This window comes from Lactuca sativa, chromosome 5 (genome assembly GCF_002870075.4).
Source record: "Lactuca sativa cultivar Salinas chromosome 5, Lsat_Salinas_v11, whole genome shotgun sequence".
In the NCBI taxonomy this organism is placed as follows: domain Eukaryota; kingdom Viridiplantae; phylum Streptophyta; class Magnoliopsida; order Asterales; family Asteraceae; genus Lactuca; species Lactuca sativa.
In genome coordinates this window covers 88788705-88803565 of record NC_056627.2, presented here as the reverse complement: position 1 = coordinate 88803565, position 14861 = coordinate 88788705, and the positions used below count along the sequence as shown (strand labels likewise).

The following is a 14861-nucleotide window of genomic DNA, read 5'->3' as shown; positions in this document are numbered from 1 at the left end:
TCAATGAATTCATGCAAAAAAATGAAAGATTAAGTCCAAAAGCCCATAAGTACTTGATGGAGAAGGAACCAAAGACCTGGTCAAGAGCATTTTATAAGGTAGGGAGGCTATGTTTAGCAGTGGAGAATGGTATTTATGAGAGCTTCAATGCAGTAACTGTTGAGGCCAGAAGGAAACCAATAATCACTATGTTGGAGGAGTTGAGGTTATATATATCATGGAGAGGATGTTTAACTTGAAACACAAGAAATGGACAAAGGATGTAAGTCCTGCAATAAGGTAGTTACTAAATGGTTTAAAGATTGAAGCTAGGTACTGGCAAGTGCTACCAAGTGGACTAAACAAGTTTGAGACAATAAATGAAGGTCAAGCTTATGATGTGAATCTTGAAAACAGAACATGTTCTTGTAGGTTATGGCAACTAAATGGATATGGGTGTGCCCATTCAGTTGCTACAATCTTATTTCTGAATAGGGATATCGACACTTATGTGGATCCTATTTTATGTAGATCAACCTACAATAAAACATACTTGAATAATATATTACCTATGAATGGTAGTAACATGTGGCCAGAGACATCATTCACCCCACACTTACCTCCCCAAATAAGAAGGATTTTTACAAGACCTGCAACAAAAAGGAAGAGAGATGTGACAGAGAAAATGGGGAAGCATAAGGTATCAAAGAAAGGTAAACCCATTGTGTGCAGTGCTTGTCATATGCATGGCCACAACAAGGTGACTTGCCCCACAACAAATAAGCTAGTTAAGCTCATGGGGAAAAAACCAAAGATAACCAAGACCACACATGTATATTGAAATGATGTTGTCATTTTAGAAAAGTAAATTTGAAAATCTTAAATATTGACATGGTACCTTGTACAGGAATCTGTAGTTGAAGGGTTAGTGAATGGTGGTGCATAAGGTGTGCAAGGATCAATGAACAGTGGTATAGGTGGTGTGCATGGTGGTGAAGGTGTTGTGCATGGAGATGAAGGTGGTGTGCATGATGGTGAAGGTGGTGGAGTGCATGGTGTTCGAAAGAAAAAAGGTATTTTAAAACTTTACAAGTATACCCCTAATAATCTTTTAAGTATTTTGAATAGAAGGGTAATATGGTAATTTTATTATTTAAAACTTTCCAAGTATACCCCTAATTCTGTTGTTTAAGTATTTTAAATGAAAGGGCAATATGGTGATTTTCTTATTTAAAACTTTCCAAGTATACCCTTGATACTGTTTTAGGTATTTTGAATGGAAGGGTGATATGATAATTTTCTTATTTATAGGTTAAAGCAGGAGGTATGGGGGTTGCAGTTAGAACAAGAAAGCCTTCTGAGAGAATTTTGAAAACCAAACTTGCAAAAGCAGTGTATGGGAAAAATGGTGAAGGCATCTCAACAACAAATGCAATGGATATAGATTAGGATTTGTCTCTTTACACATGTGTCATGTTTTTAACCTTTATGTTATGTACTATTTTATGTTGTTCCTGCATGGGGAACATTTATGTCTTTTGAACCTTTTGTTAACTTCACATGGATGAAACATTTTTGTCGTTTGAACCCTATGTAATTTGTCTTTATGACTTATTGTTCTAATATCACATGTGATGGTACCCTACTATTTTATCAGTATTCAATCCTTGAGTTGATCCACAAATGTACACTCCTCCCAAAATGCAATCAATTTTAATCTGGATGTGGATCCCATGTGTAGTCCTCGTTTAAATACAATACCCAATGCCTTTTATGTGTATTGGTCCACAAACTCAATCACTCTCACTTGTTTGTTGTACCCATGTGATATGCATTATATTCAATTATGTTGGTCCACAATAACCAATGCCTTTTATCAGTATTAAATTGCACTCAACAAGACCATTCAGTGGAACAAAATTATAGTAACATAAAGATGCTTTTTTCCATTAGATACAAACGTACATGGGGCATACAAAAGTAGCTTGAATTACAGGGGCATTTACCAGACAAGGCATTTACATCCATACATATACTAACTTATATCATACCCACCGAAAACCACCAAAAACCATATAAGATCTTCATATCCCCAACCCCAAGTTTACAAAAATGGAGAGCATCTATACCACCAAAACCCATTAACTACCCCTAATCCCTTAGCCCCAAGCATATCTATCCCACCACCTTTGCTTTCTGCATCATCAACACAACAGCAAGAAGCACAAGAAACATCATAGCAATCCTAAACTTCATCCTCACAAACTTCAACTTACCCCTCAATTTTTTGTTTTCTTCAACATACTTGACTAACTCACCATCAACAATTTCTTTAGCAGCAATGGCTTCATCATTCAGGTTCTCCAGCAAAACTACCCTTCTCTCTAATCTTGCAGCATAACTAGTGTATTTCATTAGTTTCAACTCATACTTGAGATTGTTGAACGCATTCTTGTAGTGTGGTGGCAGCTCATCATCGATCCACTTGAAGTATTTACACTTCTCAGCTGCCATCTCCACCTACAAACAAACATACCAATGAAATATTCAGTCACACACACCACAAGCTCGTTCCACTATCGACTGAATCGAGAACAGTAAACCCTAAACTCATAATTATCCCCATTGTTTGATAAACCCTAATTCCACAATCTTGACAACAGATTTAAATAATATGATGCTTACCAAAGAGTCAAGGCAGTTGCAAAATCTACGATCTGGATTCTTATCTGACATCGGCATCCTTTCTACACTTAACTTTGGATGAAGACAAGCACACAGGTCATTGTCACGATTCCTAGTAGTGATAACAGTGTGGTTATCAGATGATGATCCATATGAGTATGCTATCTAAGGAGAAGCTAATCGATTCTTAAGGGTTCGTGACTTGAAAACTAAATGTTATAAACTGGAAATGATCTTGAGTATCTTGTCTTCATTTAGGGCACTCTAAATAGCTTATTAATGAAGCTGATCCGTCACCTGCCAACTGTGTATCTATGTGGACAACATTGTCCACATGTGCAGTAACTTAATGGATAACCAACAATTGTGGGTAAATTTTAGGGTAAAGGGCATGAGAGACATGTAATTTTCGAGTTTGAGGGTCCATAAAGACCAACAAAAACAAATTGGTCTTTCTGAAACCTAATGTAAAAGTTAGATGGGTCTCTATGACAAAAACCCATATAAATAATTAAAAAGGGTATGTGGATCTCCTACCACCGGTTAAAAATAACATACATCTCTAGTGGTATCGATTCTTATGTGAAATTGAAGTAGTCATTCTATGTACACATTGTTTTCTAATTACATAAACAAATATGAGTAACCAAACATAAAAATGTTATCTTTATGTAGGAAATATATTTTAGTTAATTAACAAATTAAATAATATAAGTTTAAGAGTTAGGAGTTTCAAAACATTAATATTTTATTAATCAATCAATTAAGTAACACATGTTGAAATTTTTACAATCATTATTAAAAAACATTTGAAATATTAGATTTTAAATGAATTTTGGTTGAAGTGTTTTGACCTCTATTATAATATATATATATATATATATATATATATATATATATATATATAGAGAGAGAGAGAGAGAGAGAGATAGAGAGACAAAGAGGAAGAGAGAGAGAAAGAGGGGGAGAGGGAGATGGAAAGTATAACATATGTATGAGTTTTAGTTAATTATCTTTTTGAAACGGTACAATTACAAAACAAAAAAAAACATATTTAAAATATTTAATTAAATATTTTCGACATCACCCTTTATTAGACATGATCAATATACTATAGATTAAACCACAATATACAACGATTGTATTACAATAATCCAAAAACGAAGAAAATATAAAACGAATTAGTATAACAAACTTACAAATTAAAATCTCTAATATAATAGCATATCTCTAAAAGTGTATTACAATCATCCAAAAATGAATAAAATATAAAAACGAATTAGTATAACAAACTTACAAATTAAAATCTCTAATATAATAACATATCTTCAAAAGTGGTCATAAAACCTCAATCCAACACAAAAACCTTTAAGTTTATCTTCTTTCTGAAATTTGTATATGATTTGTATGCATGTCTTCCTAAAAGATTGACCTTTTATAGTAAACTTTTCACTAAATGCTAATTAAACATAATATAAGTTATTTAACTTTTGAGTATCAAATCATAATTAAGATAACTTTTGAGTTGCATTAGTTAAAAAAAAGGGTTTCAAATAAATGTGGTTTGAGGAAGTTAAAAAATGGGGTTTTAAATGCATGAGATTCAAGAAAAAATGCTAGCTTTATAAGTATGTATGACTAGGCGAATGCCTGCACGTTGCACAGAAACACCTATACAGTTGAAATCTTCACAAATATATGTTTTCTTAAATATAATAATAATGTTGTTGTTTAATTTGTTATAATAATTTGTATACTAAGTTGATATAATATATTGATTATTTTGAATTATATGATAGTATACACATATATTAAAACTTCATAATTTCAATCGTTTGAAAGACATCTACATATGGGTTACTCGTGAATGAATAAATAATATATGGTTTAATGTCATTTATAGTTGTTGTTATTGTTAATTAATTTTTTATCATTATAGTTATTTAAAATATCAAACATTGTTTTTTTTAGAGGTAACAATATAATCAGTTATATAAAATTATTTTTAACTATTTTTATTGCAAGTTATTTTATGTTACTTATTTGAAAACTTTTAATGATTATAAAAATATCTTTAGGAAATATTTGAGTTAAATTGAGATTACAATTTAGTTTTTGCATTTAGCACTACAGTTTATCACTTTTAACTATTCAAAAAATACTCTTTGGGTTTTTTAAGTGGAGCTGAAATTTATATTTAAGTTGACCATGTAATTTTATATCTAAATTAATAATTTAAGTATTTTATCCAAACTGTTCAAAAGTTGTAGCTTTAAATTGATAATGGTTTACATACAACATATTAAATCTAATAAATTAAGTATACTATGTTAAAAGTTAAAGAGATAACTTTATAAGTAGAAGTAAATATATTATTTTAATATTGAAATTTAGTTTAATTTATGATTACACTTTATGTTTGATATTTATTTAATCTTATTAACCAACCCATAATCATTATTAGAAAGATACTATAATTTATCACTTTTAACTATTCTTTAGTTTGTTTAAGTTGAACTAAAATTTATATTTAAGTTGACCCAGTAATGTTATATTTAAATTAACAATTTATGTATTTTATCCAAGTATTCGAAATTTGTGGCTTTAAAATAATAATGATTTGCATACAACAACATTTTAAAACTAATAAATTAAGTATAATATGTTGAAAGTTAAAGACATAACTTTATAAGTAAAAGTGAAGATATTATTTTAATATTGAAATTTAGTTTATATATGATTACACTTTAGGTTTAATATTTATTTAACCTTATTAACCAACTTATAATCATTATTAAAGAGAAAACGAAAAGTCATGAGAGTTTCAAGCGAATGTGGTGAAAGGAAAATTGATTCCTTTATAAGTATAAGTATATATATAGATATATAGATATTATTTCTATCACTTAATGATTAAAGGTCTTTATAGTATGTAATGCACAAAGCTAACAATTATCATATTCGATAATTAAATTATTTAATAAAATGAATAACTATTTATTATAATTACTCAAATCATCTAGCCCTAACTTGCGGGCATTACAGTTACCCCCCAGGATGATTATGTTCTAGAATCATACAACAATAAAACATCTTTGGATAATGACTCCCCAAGTAAGGGTTGTTTATGTACTATGCACCCATAATACTACATTGACTTACTTAAAAACATAGTATTCTAGGTTCCATTATGACATCTTATCAACTTTGATGACCTAGTTTGATTTATATATTTAGTGAAGGCTGAAAACAAAAATAAGCAATATAAATGATCACATATGTAACATATCATATAAATATATGGGCTAAAGATGTAAAAATGTAAGGACCATTTATGTAACTTTAAAAAAATTGTGTGGAGGAAGTGAGATAACAACCCCACTTTTGCAAACAAAACCAAAACCACCCCATTTTTACAAACAAAACTAAAACAACCCCATTTAAAAAAAAACTTCGGAAAAGAACTTGGCAATCCCCTTCTCTCCCATTCTTTTTGGCATTGTGTTTGTTGTGAGATGTACCAAGTACCACCTCCTTCTTCAAAACCCATCATCATCTTTATGATCCTCTCACAACCAACAACATCCACGACATCTCTAACATCTTAGCAATCGAACACCACCACCACAACAAATTTAAGAAAATCCAATACTGTTCGTCGTCTCTACATCCCTCATTGTTGCTTTATTATTATTATTATTATTATTATTATTATTATTATTATTATTATTATTATTATTATTATTATTATTATTATTATGAAAATTTTAAGTTTTTCCTTATCCACCTCAATCACTAACTCGCCAACTCCATCTTTACCCAACTACGAAAATGAAAGAAAATATTGTCTAGTCTTACCTAAGAATTTTATGAACACCCCACGTGTACTTGAGCATTTCACCTTGTCACACCCCGAACCAGACGACAGAAACGTCTGGGAGCTTGGGTGACTTCATTTTTGTAGTATCATCACAGAGTATATAATTGAAACATAACATCATCATCATCACACATGTAATATTACAACATTCATTGTTTACATCAAGAAATTGTATTTCAATATTACATGCCAAATAGTCAAAGTATGATGAAACAAAACATTACAAAAATATCCATGAATTCTTTTTGCCCAACCTGCTCAACGGTTTCCTGAGAATACAAGTTAATTTAAAAATGTCAACATAAAAATGTTGGTGAGTTCCTAAGCATATTTGAGTAAAATGTTTTGTATTGCTTAGTAAACACCAAAAACTCTGATATTTTTTGAAATACAATTTGAAATATTTGAAATGTTTTCGTGTCCGATCTTGTTTTAATGCATGTGTGTTAATGTTTGTGAGAGTATAAAGAGAATAATCCCAAACAAACCGATGTTGTCTGCTTATGAGAATGTTGGAATCTCAACACCCGAGTTAGAGTACCAATGCGAGTATAATACCATGTTATCCACAAAAGATGGTTTCTAGTAAATTTTATAACGTTAATTCCTCTAAGTGAGTCGTTATAATCAATTTCGCATGTCATGATGTCTTTAGACGCTGGCTTGTTTCAGGTATGGTTTGTCAACCTAGATTGGCCTAGTCTAACTGTAGCGAACAACTAAGGTGTGGGGCGTCACCCCCATATAGATCTATACACAAACTCACGCTCTCGCTTAGGGAGACTCTGGTTATAACTCAGGCTACGTTTGTACACTCGTTTGGTGTCAAACGAAACGCCTCACTAGATCCTTAATCAAATTTACAAGGAAAAAGAGAACATATAAGGTATTTCAGACCCAATAAACATGTAAGTGGACAAGTAAGGCCCACTAAGCATGTAAATTATTTCCAGACTCAAAAGGAATGCGAATATATATATATATATATATATATATATATATATATCAGGCCCAATATATATGTAAAATGACAACTAATGCCCATTTAACATGTATAATATTTTATGGCCCAAATAGCATATAAGGAGTATCTTAGACCCAATAAACATGTAAGTGTACTACTAAGGCCCACTAAGCATGTAAGTTAATTCTAGACCCAATAAAGGTAATAATGACGAAATTTATCCGTTGTTTGTTACGTTGGTTGTATAAACTTCGTTGTTTACCCAATTGACATGAAAAACCCACTTTCTGTAATAAAAAAAATAAATAAAAACATTTTTGGTCTTAAAACCAAAATTTTACAATTTGGGCACATTTTTGGTAAAAATAACATTTTAGGCCCCTTTTAAGAGCAAAACTTGCATTTAAGGCTAGTTTTAGTAAAAATAACATTTTTAACTCCCTTTTGTAAAAAATATAATTTTTGGCTTGATTTTTATGAAAATGTGCATTCTTGGTCCGTTTGTAAATAATTTCATCCTTTTGGCCCAAGTTCTAACAAATTCTCATTTTAGTAGATCTTCAAGTTCATGGAGTTTATAGCACATAATCACACATATATCATGAAAAACACACAAATCATGCATACACACATAGATCTACACAAAACAACTTGTATTATCCCCCAAAACATAGTAAAAACCGAAAATAGGGGGTATGAACTCACTTTGCTTTGGAGATTTCGGTTTTTGATGAAGATTGAAGAGGTTTTCAGCTTTAACAAGCTTCCTTGAAGAGATTTTCGAGATCTATGAAGTTCTAAGAGCATGGATCATGAAATGAAGTGTTAAGAAGAGATTTTTAGAGTAACTTGAATCAAAAGTTATAGAGTTTCACAATATCTTACCAAGGATGTATGAGCTTGATGGAAAGTCTCTGATGCACCCTTAAAACTTACGAGAAATTTGGAGGATGAAGGAGAGGATTTCTTGTGCTAGAGAATGTTTAAAGTAGCTAGAATTGAGAGTGAAGGTGATGATGGGTGAACCTTGGCTGTGAATAAGAAGGAGATGGGAGAGATAGTGATGAGACTTCCCTAGATGCATGAGATTTCATAGATGTATGGTGGGTATTATGCATGTATATTCACCATGCAAAAGGTGAGGTGTCATCCCCATAATTTTCCTCATTTTATTTCCCTTTTTTTGTTTTTTTTTGTTTGAGTGTGGTTCGTGAATGAGGAGGGATGAGGTTTAAGACCCATCATTAAATAGATGGGTTTACAGCCCATCATTGATCAAAAGGGTGGTTCACGGTCCATTAGGTCCTTCTTATGGGTTTACGGCCCAAAATGATGAAGGAGTGGGGTTTACGGGCCAATAGGGCTTATGAACCCATTTATGACCCATTAAGACCCATGATGACAGGGTGGGACATTTTAGGCCCAATAAGGTCCATGAGAAGTCTTATGACCCAAAATGCTATTATTTCATGTATATGGGTCTATTTAAGGTCCAAATAAGGTTCCTCGACCCAAAACAGTCAAATTGAGAGCTTACTGGCCCATTAGGTTCAACATGAGGATCCTAGTCCATTCTGAGTTTGAACCAAGTTATTAGGGTTTCAAACCCATAGTTGAGTATATGAGATGTATTAAGTTAGGTTTGGATTTGACTCAGAAGTTTTGATTCAACTGGATGTTTTTGATCGACCATAGAATATGATATCCACTTAGATTACAAGTCTTACAAGACTTGATGGTTACATGAAAACATAATTTCCTAACTAAAAATGCTAGTTGTGACACACCTTAAATTACAACTTGAGACTGATAGACATGCCACCAATAAGTAGATAACAAAATCAGTGATGTAGATGATTCCCATGGTTGGAGTGTCAAGTGTATGATGGTTTCATAGAAATTCTAAGGAGAAGGGGTTCTGATTGTAATTCCAAGATTAAGTTGATTTACTTGAAAAAACACTCACCTTGAGCGAATTCGTCGGGGACATGAAATCTATTATGGTTATTGAAGGCAATTATAGTCTTAAGTGAGGCTAGTTTTATTTGCTAGCCACCATATTACATTCGATCTAATACAGATAAAAAGAATGGATTTGAAGTTTTATCTAACTTGGAAGAGATTACCATATATATATATATATATATATATATATATATATATATATATATATATATATATATATATATATATATATATATATATATATATATATACACATGATTTAATTTAAAACTCAAATGATGCAATCGAGTTGTGGGGGATAAAAAAAAATTATATATTCTATCATTTTTTATATAGACACCACAGATCGTAAACCCCATATCTATCTCACATTCTTCACTAGGAAACACTAACACTACCATTGTTACTATCTATAACTCAACACTATCTCTACATCAACCACCATACACCACCTAATCACGATTTCACATCACATCATCACATTCTCGATACAATCATCATCATATTCACATCTTTTAACCTGAATTTAGTGGCGGGAACCCATAAGGGATAAAAAGTGTGAGAGACTGTTCATCAAATTTTCTTTCTCACAACACTTGTCGATTGATTAAAGAGAGAGGAATCTCTTATTATTTTTTTTGAAGCTGCAAGTATATATAAAGGGATATTAACACAAAACAATACATGGATACTACATAACTTAATTATGCCATGAAGGCTTAGTCCATGTCAAATCCTCAAATGTGACCGACTAGTAGGGTAAAACCTGATAAAAGCCATTTATAACAAAACTGTCTTAAATATTAAGCATTAATGCACATAAAGTTGGACTTAGGGTAAAAACGTTAATACTTACCAAACTTAAAGGGCTTATATATTAATATCCCAAAAACTATGGAATGACCAAACCATTTTCTAAATGGGGATAAGTTGAAATAGTTGTAAGATGAAGGACTTGTACTGCCAAAACTAAACGTGTTGCTTAACTGTGGCAATAAAAGCTTGTCAACACCGTCGTCGTGTCGCAAAAATATAATCTACAAACCCTAACTCTCCACTGGTTCTGCTCTGAAGATCGCGATACGGCGGAGCTCCGTTTTCTTAGTATGTCGTCTTCTTGGTCCTTTTTTTTATATCTATTGAAGCTATTCATTTCTTTTGTTTATTAATATTTATTTAATTTGTAATTCTTCTAAATCCTGTATATGATTTGTATGTTTGATACGCGGTATCGTAGAGATGGCAAAAGAAGATGCAATTGGTGGAGAAGGAACCTCCAATGGGATAGTTACCGATGTACCTGTCACAGTCCAAGAAGTGAGCGAACACGTTGATGAATTGACGTTAGCGGATTCTTCAGGTAATTAAATTTCATTTCTATATTTTTGTTTGTCACGTAGATGCCATGTTTAGAGTTTTTGATGCCGAGTATTTCTCCATCACCAAATTGATGCTTCTATGAAAACTGGAGTCTACCTCAAATTTAAACGAGAAAGGATTTATTATCGAATTGAAATTGACATGATTGAATTGGTTTGATCTGAAAACATCACTAATGTGTTATATAACAGAATAATGTTGTGTGATTTAAACAAATTTTGGATTATAGAATAGTAATGAACATCGATTTCACTTTCATTTTTTTTATAACATGTCTCGTGTCTTCCTACTCACTGAACTTGCATAACTCAGAAACTGGTGTACAAGAAGCTGCAAAAAAGAAGAAGAAGAAGAACAAAAGCAAGTAAGACTTATCATAATAATACCTATATGGCTATATGTGAACCAAGTTTTATTACAATGCCATCAAATTCTTCAGTATTCTTAATTATTATAATCTGTTATCTCAGGAAGAAGAAAGAGACAAAGGAGCAAACCGATCCTCCTACTATTCCAATTGCAGACCTTTTCCCTCAGGGAAACTTTCCAGAGGGTGAAATACAGCAATATAAAGATGAGTAAGTCCCCATTATATACATATGTATGTATGTATGTATGTAGACATTGACTTTGTTGCTTACTCAGCAACTTATGGAGGACTACATCTGAGGAGAAGAGGGATTTGGAGAGATTAGAAAAGCCCATGTATGACTCAATTCGACAAGCAGCAGAAGTTCATCGACAGGTTTTATATTTGCTATTTGAATTATATTCTGACTTTGAGAGTATGGAATATTTAATAATATATGGCAATTTTTTAATCTGTTTACAGGTTAGGAAATATGTTAGGAGCATTATAAAACCTGGAATGTTAATGGTTGATCTCTGTGAAACCTTGGAGAATACTGTTCGTAAGTTAATTCAAGAAAATGGTCTACAAGCTGGTATTGCTTTCCCTACAGGCTGCTCATTGAACTGGTAAATTTCAAATAATTTTATATTTCTTTCATCATTTTCTTTTTATTTTATTTATCTATTTATTACACTCCAATAGTAAACATATTTTACCATATCAGGGTTGCAGCCCACTGGACCCCAAACTCTGGAGATAAAACTGTTCTTCAGTATGATGATGTCATGAAACTGGATTTTGGAACTCATATTAATGGTCAGAATTAGAAATCAGAATATCTACTTTATTTTTTTTTCAATTTTTTTAAACTTTTATTATATTCTTTTGTAAAACATTTCAGGACACATAGTCGACTGTGCATTCACAGTTGCATTCAATCCTATGTTCGATCCTTTACTTGAGGCCTCTCGTGAAGCCACATATACTGGTATCAAGGTTAGCAAAGCAAACTTGTTTTGGAAGTTAAAATGTGTTTTGAGGGGCATTTTAGGTATTTTACAATGTTTGAGTTTGTGTAAATACAGGAAGCAGGGATCGATGTCCGTCTATGTGATATAGGTGCTGCAATCCAAGAGGTTATGGAATCATACGAGGTAGAGATTAATGGAAAAGTCTTCCAAGGTATAATAATCAACTTTAAAAGACAAAAATGCCCTTATACCTTTCTTTATGAAGTCTATATAAGTCCCTGTTTGTTATGCAGTGAAAAGCATCCGGAATTTGAATGGGCACAGCATTGGGCCCTACCAAATTCACGCGGGAAAATCCGTTCCAATTGTGAAAGGCGGAGAGCAGACAAAGATGGAAGAGGGGGAATTTTATGCGATTGAAACTTTTGGATCCACTGGTGAAACTAAAATCTTTTTTTTTTTTTTTTAAAGTTCAATAAATGATAATAAAAATAAAAATATATTTGTGTTTATTAGGTAAGGGTTACGTGAGAGAAGATTTGGAGTGCAGCCATTACATGAAAAACTTTGATGTTGGACATGTTCCATTACGTTTGCCAAGAGCAAAACAGCTTCTCGCAACAATTGATAAGAACTTCTCAACATTAGCCTTTTGTAGGAGATATTTAGATCGATTAGGAGAGACTAAATATCTAATGGCTCTCAAGAACTTGTGTGATGCTGGTGTTATTCAGGTATTAAATAATTTTTCAACAATATATATATATATATATATATATATATATATATATATATATATATATATATATATATATATATATATATATATATATATATATATATATATATATATATGGCTTTATTTGTTTTCTCAAATAAATTTTCAACAATATTTATGCAGCCTTATCCACCATTGTGTGACAATAAGGGTAGTTACGTGTCACAGTTTGAGCACACAATCTTACTACGTCCCACGTGTAAGGAGGTCATCTCAAAAGGCACTGATTACTAACCTTCTTTCAATGGGAATGTAACATATACATAATATCAGTTTGAATTTTTAAGGGTGTTTTTTGTTATTTCTTGAGAAATATAAACTTGTTTTGTTGATTGTGTCTTTGGATGATATGGAAACATAATTGATTCTTAAATTAAAACGTTGCCTATATACGAGATACAAAGTTAATGACTTAAACGATGTAATAAACATATTTGTAAATTAAATAATTTTTTCAATGTTGATAGTTATAAATTAAGCAAAAGAGCAGAAATAGATATAAACGTTGCCTCGGAGACATGATAGTTTGTATTTGTAGTGATGATAAACTATATGAGGAATGGATAGAAATTTTTTAAAAGAGAAATTAACGAAAGAAATTAAATTTATATCGATTTCAAATGAAATGACCTTTAGACTTGGCGAAACTTTTTGAGATAATTTCACCACACATGACAAAGTCTTATTTTATAAGATTCTAATAGCATCTCCAATTCGTAAGTCTTTATGTAAAGATTTATTGTATTTTGTTTATAGTACAACAAAATGCACAAAAGAAAGATGGATCAAAACATTCTATGTTTTGTGTATGTTTTAATGCTAGACATATTATAAATAATCAATGTATCACCGTTTTTTCTAAAATGGTCGATTCCATCTTTAGTGATGGAATTGGTGACATGTTGTACTCCAGTCATTAGAACTTGTACATAAGCTTAGTTTTATGACTTTGAAACTGATTCTATAATCCTAAGTTTAAGAAAGAGTAATTATTGTGTTTATGTTGTCCTTGTTATATGATTCCATTGGATCTTATGGGATTATGAACTTTAGTGATAATTCCAGTGGAATCCACTATTGAAATGGAATGAAATAAATTTTAAGTTAAGCTATATCACAAATGTGTTATAATTAAATCAAATAATGAGTCATGGAAGTAAAACTCTTAAGAGTTTGGAAGATTGGAAAGGTAAACAAATAATTGGGATCATGATCGCCATAGGTGGATCTATATCTCATTTTCTTGATAGAGTTTGGAATCATGGAATGATGGTTGGAATTTGAATAAATTACATGTATAATTGGGACCATGATCACCATAGGTAGATCTATATCTCATTTTCACGATAGAGATTGGAATCATGAAATGATGGTTGGAATTTGAATAAATTACATGTTTAAATCTGTTAGAGGGATCATGGATGAACATTAAGCTATAAGAAAGCAAACTAGAGATAATCATAAAGTTATTGAACACTTAAGTCTTAAAGTGGATGATTAATGTCTTTGTGAGTACACTCTTGAACTCATGAAAACATTAGGTCATTTAGTGGTTGAGGTTTAAAACAAGTATTGCATGGTAGTTAATAAGCATAAGTGATTAGAAATGAATTTGAAATGGCTCATACAAAATCTGACAAGTTTTAGAAACTTTTTTGTGCTTTATTTTCGTTTTACTATGAATGCCCTTGTAAAAGGATTTCCATGGCCTTGCAACAAGATCATAATTGAGCAAAGAAAAGTTGTGTCAAAAGGTGCATACTTGCAAGGCCTTTGCAAATCAGTTTGCAATCCCTTGTAGATCACTTGAAATCCGTTACAGGCCAATTTGCAAGTGCTTGCAATACTATGAATAGTTAGTTTGATTGCTATGATTAGATCCAGTAGTTATGACTATTGGTGAGTTT

General features: G+C 31.5%; 1 protein-coding gene across 1 annotated transcript; it reads left to right on the top strand.

Annotated features, from left to right (window-relative positions):
• The first annotated feature begins 10431 nt into the window (after positions 1 to 10431).
• On the top strand, positions 10432 to 13286 carry LOC111898339 (methionine aminopeptidase 2B). The gene is made up of 12 exons (XM_023894267.2): positions 10432 to 10577; positions 10711 to 10833; positions 11166 to 11217; positions 11324 to 11431; positions 11499 to 11598; positions 11686 to 11831; positions 11930 to 12021; positions 12107 to 12201; positions 12291 to 12387; positions 12470 to 12613; positions 12693 to 12910; positions 13078 to 13286. Exons 2-12 carry the CDS (start codon positions 10713 to 10715, stop codon positions 13186 to 13188), a joined length of 1284 nt encoding a protein of 427 aa, XP_023750035.1. The 5' UTR covers positions 10432 to 10577; positions 10711 to 10712; the 3' UTR covers positions 13189 to 13286.
• Positions 13287 to 14861: the final 1575 nt, after the last annotated feature.

Excerpts from the sequence above, each read along its gene's own strand:
- LOC111898339 (XM_023894267.2), top strand. The coding sequence starts at position 10,713 with ATGGCAAAAGAAGATGCAATTGGTGGAGAAGGAACCTCCAATGGGATA. Across the intron at positions 11,832-11,929 it reads ACAGGCTGCTCATTGAACTG|GGTTGCAGCCCACTGGACCC; the intron begins GTAAATTTCAAA and ends TTACCATATCAG. Across the intron at positions 12,022-12,106 it reads TTTTGGAACTCATATTAATG|GACACATAGTCGACTGTGCA; the intron begins GTCAGAATTAGA and ends AAAACATTTCAG.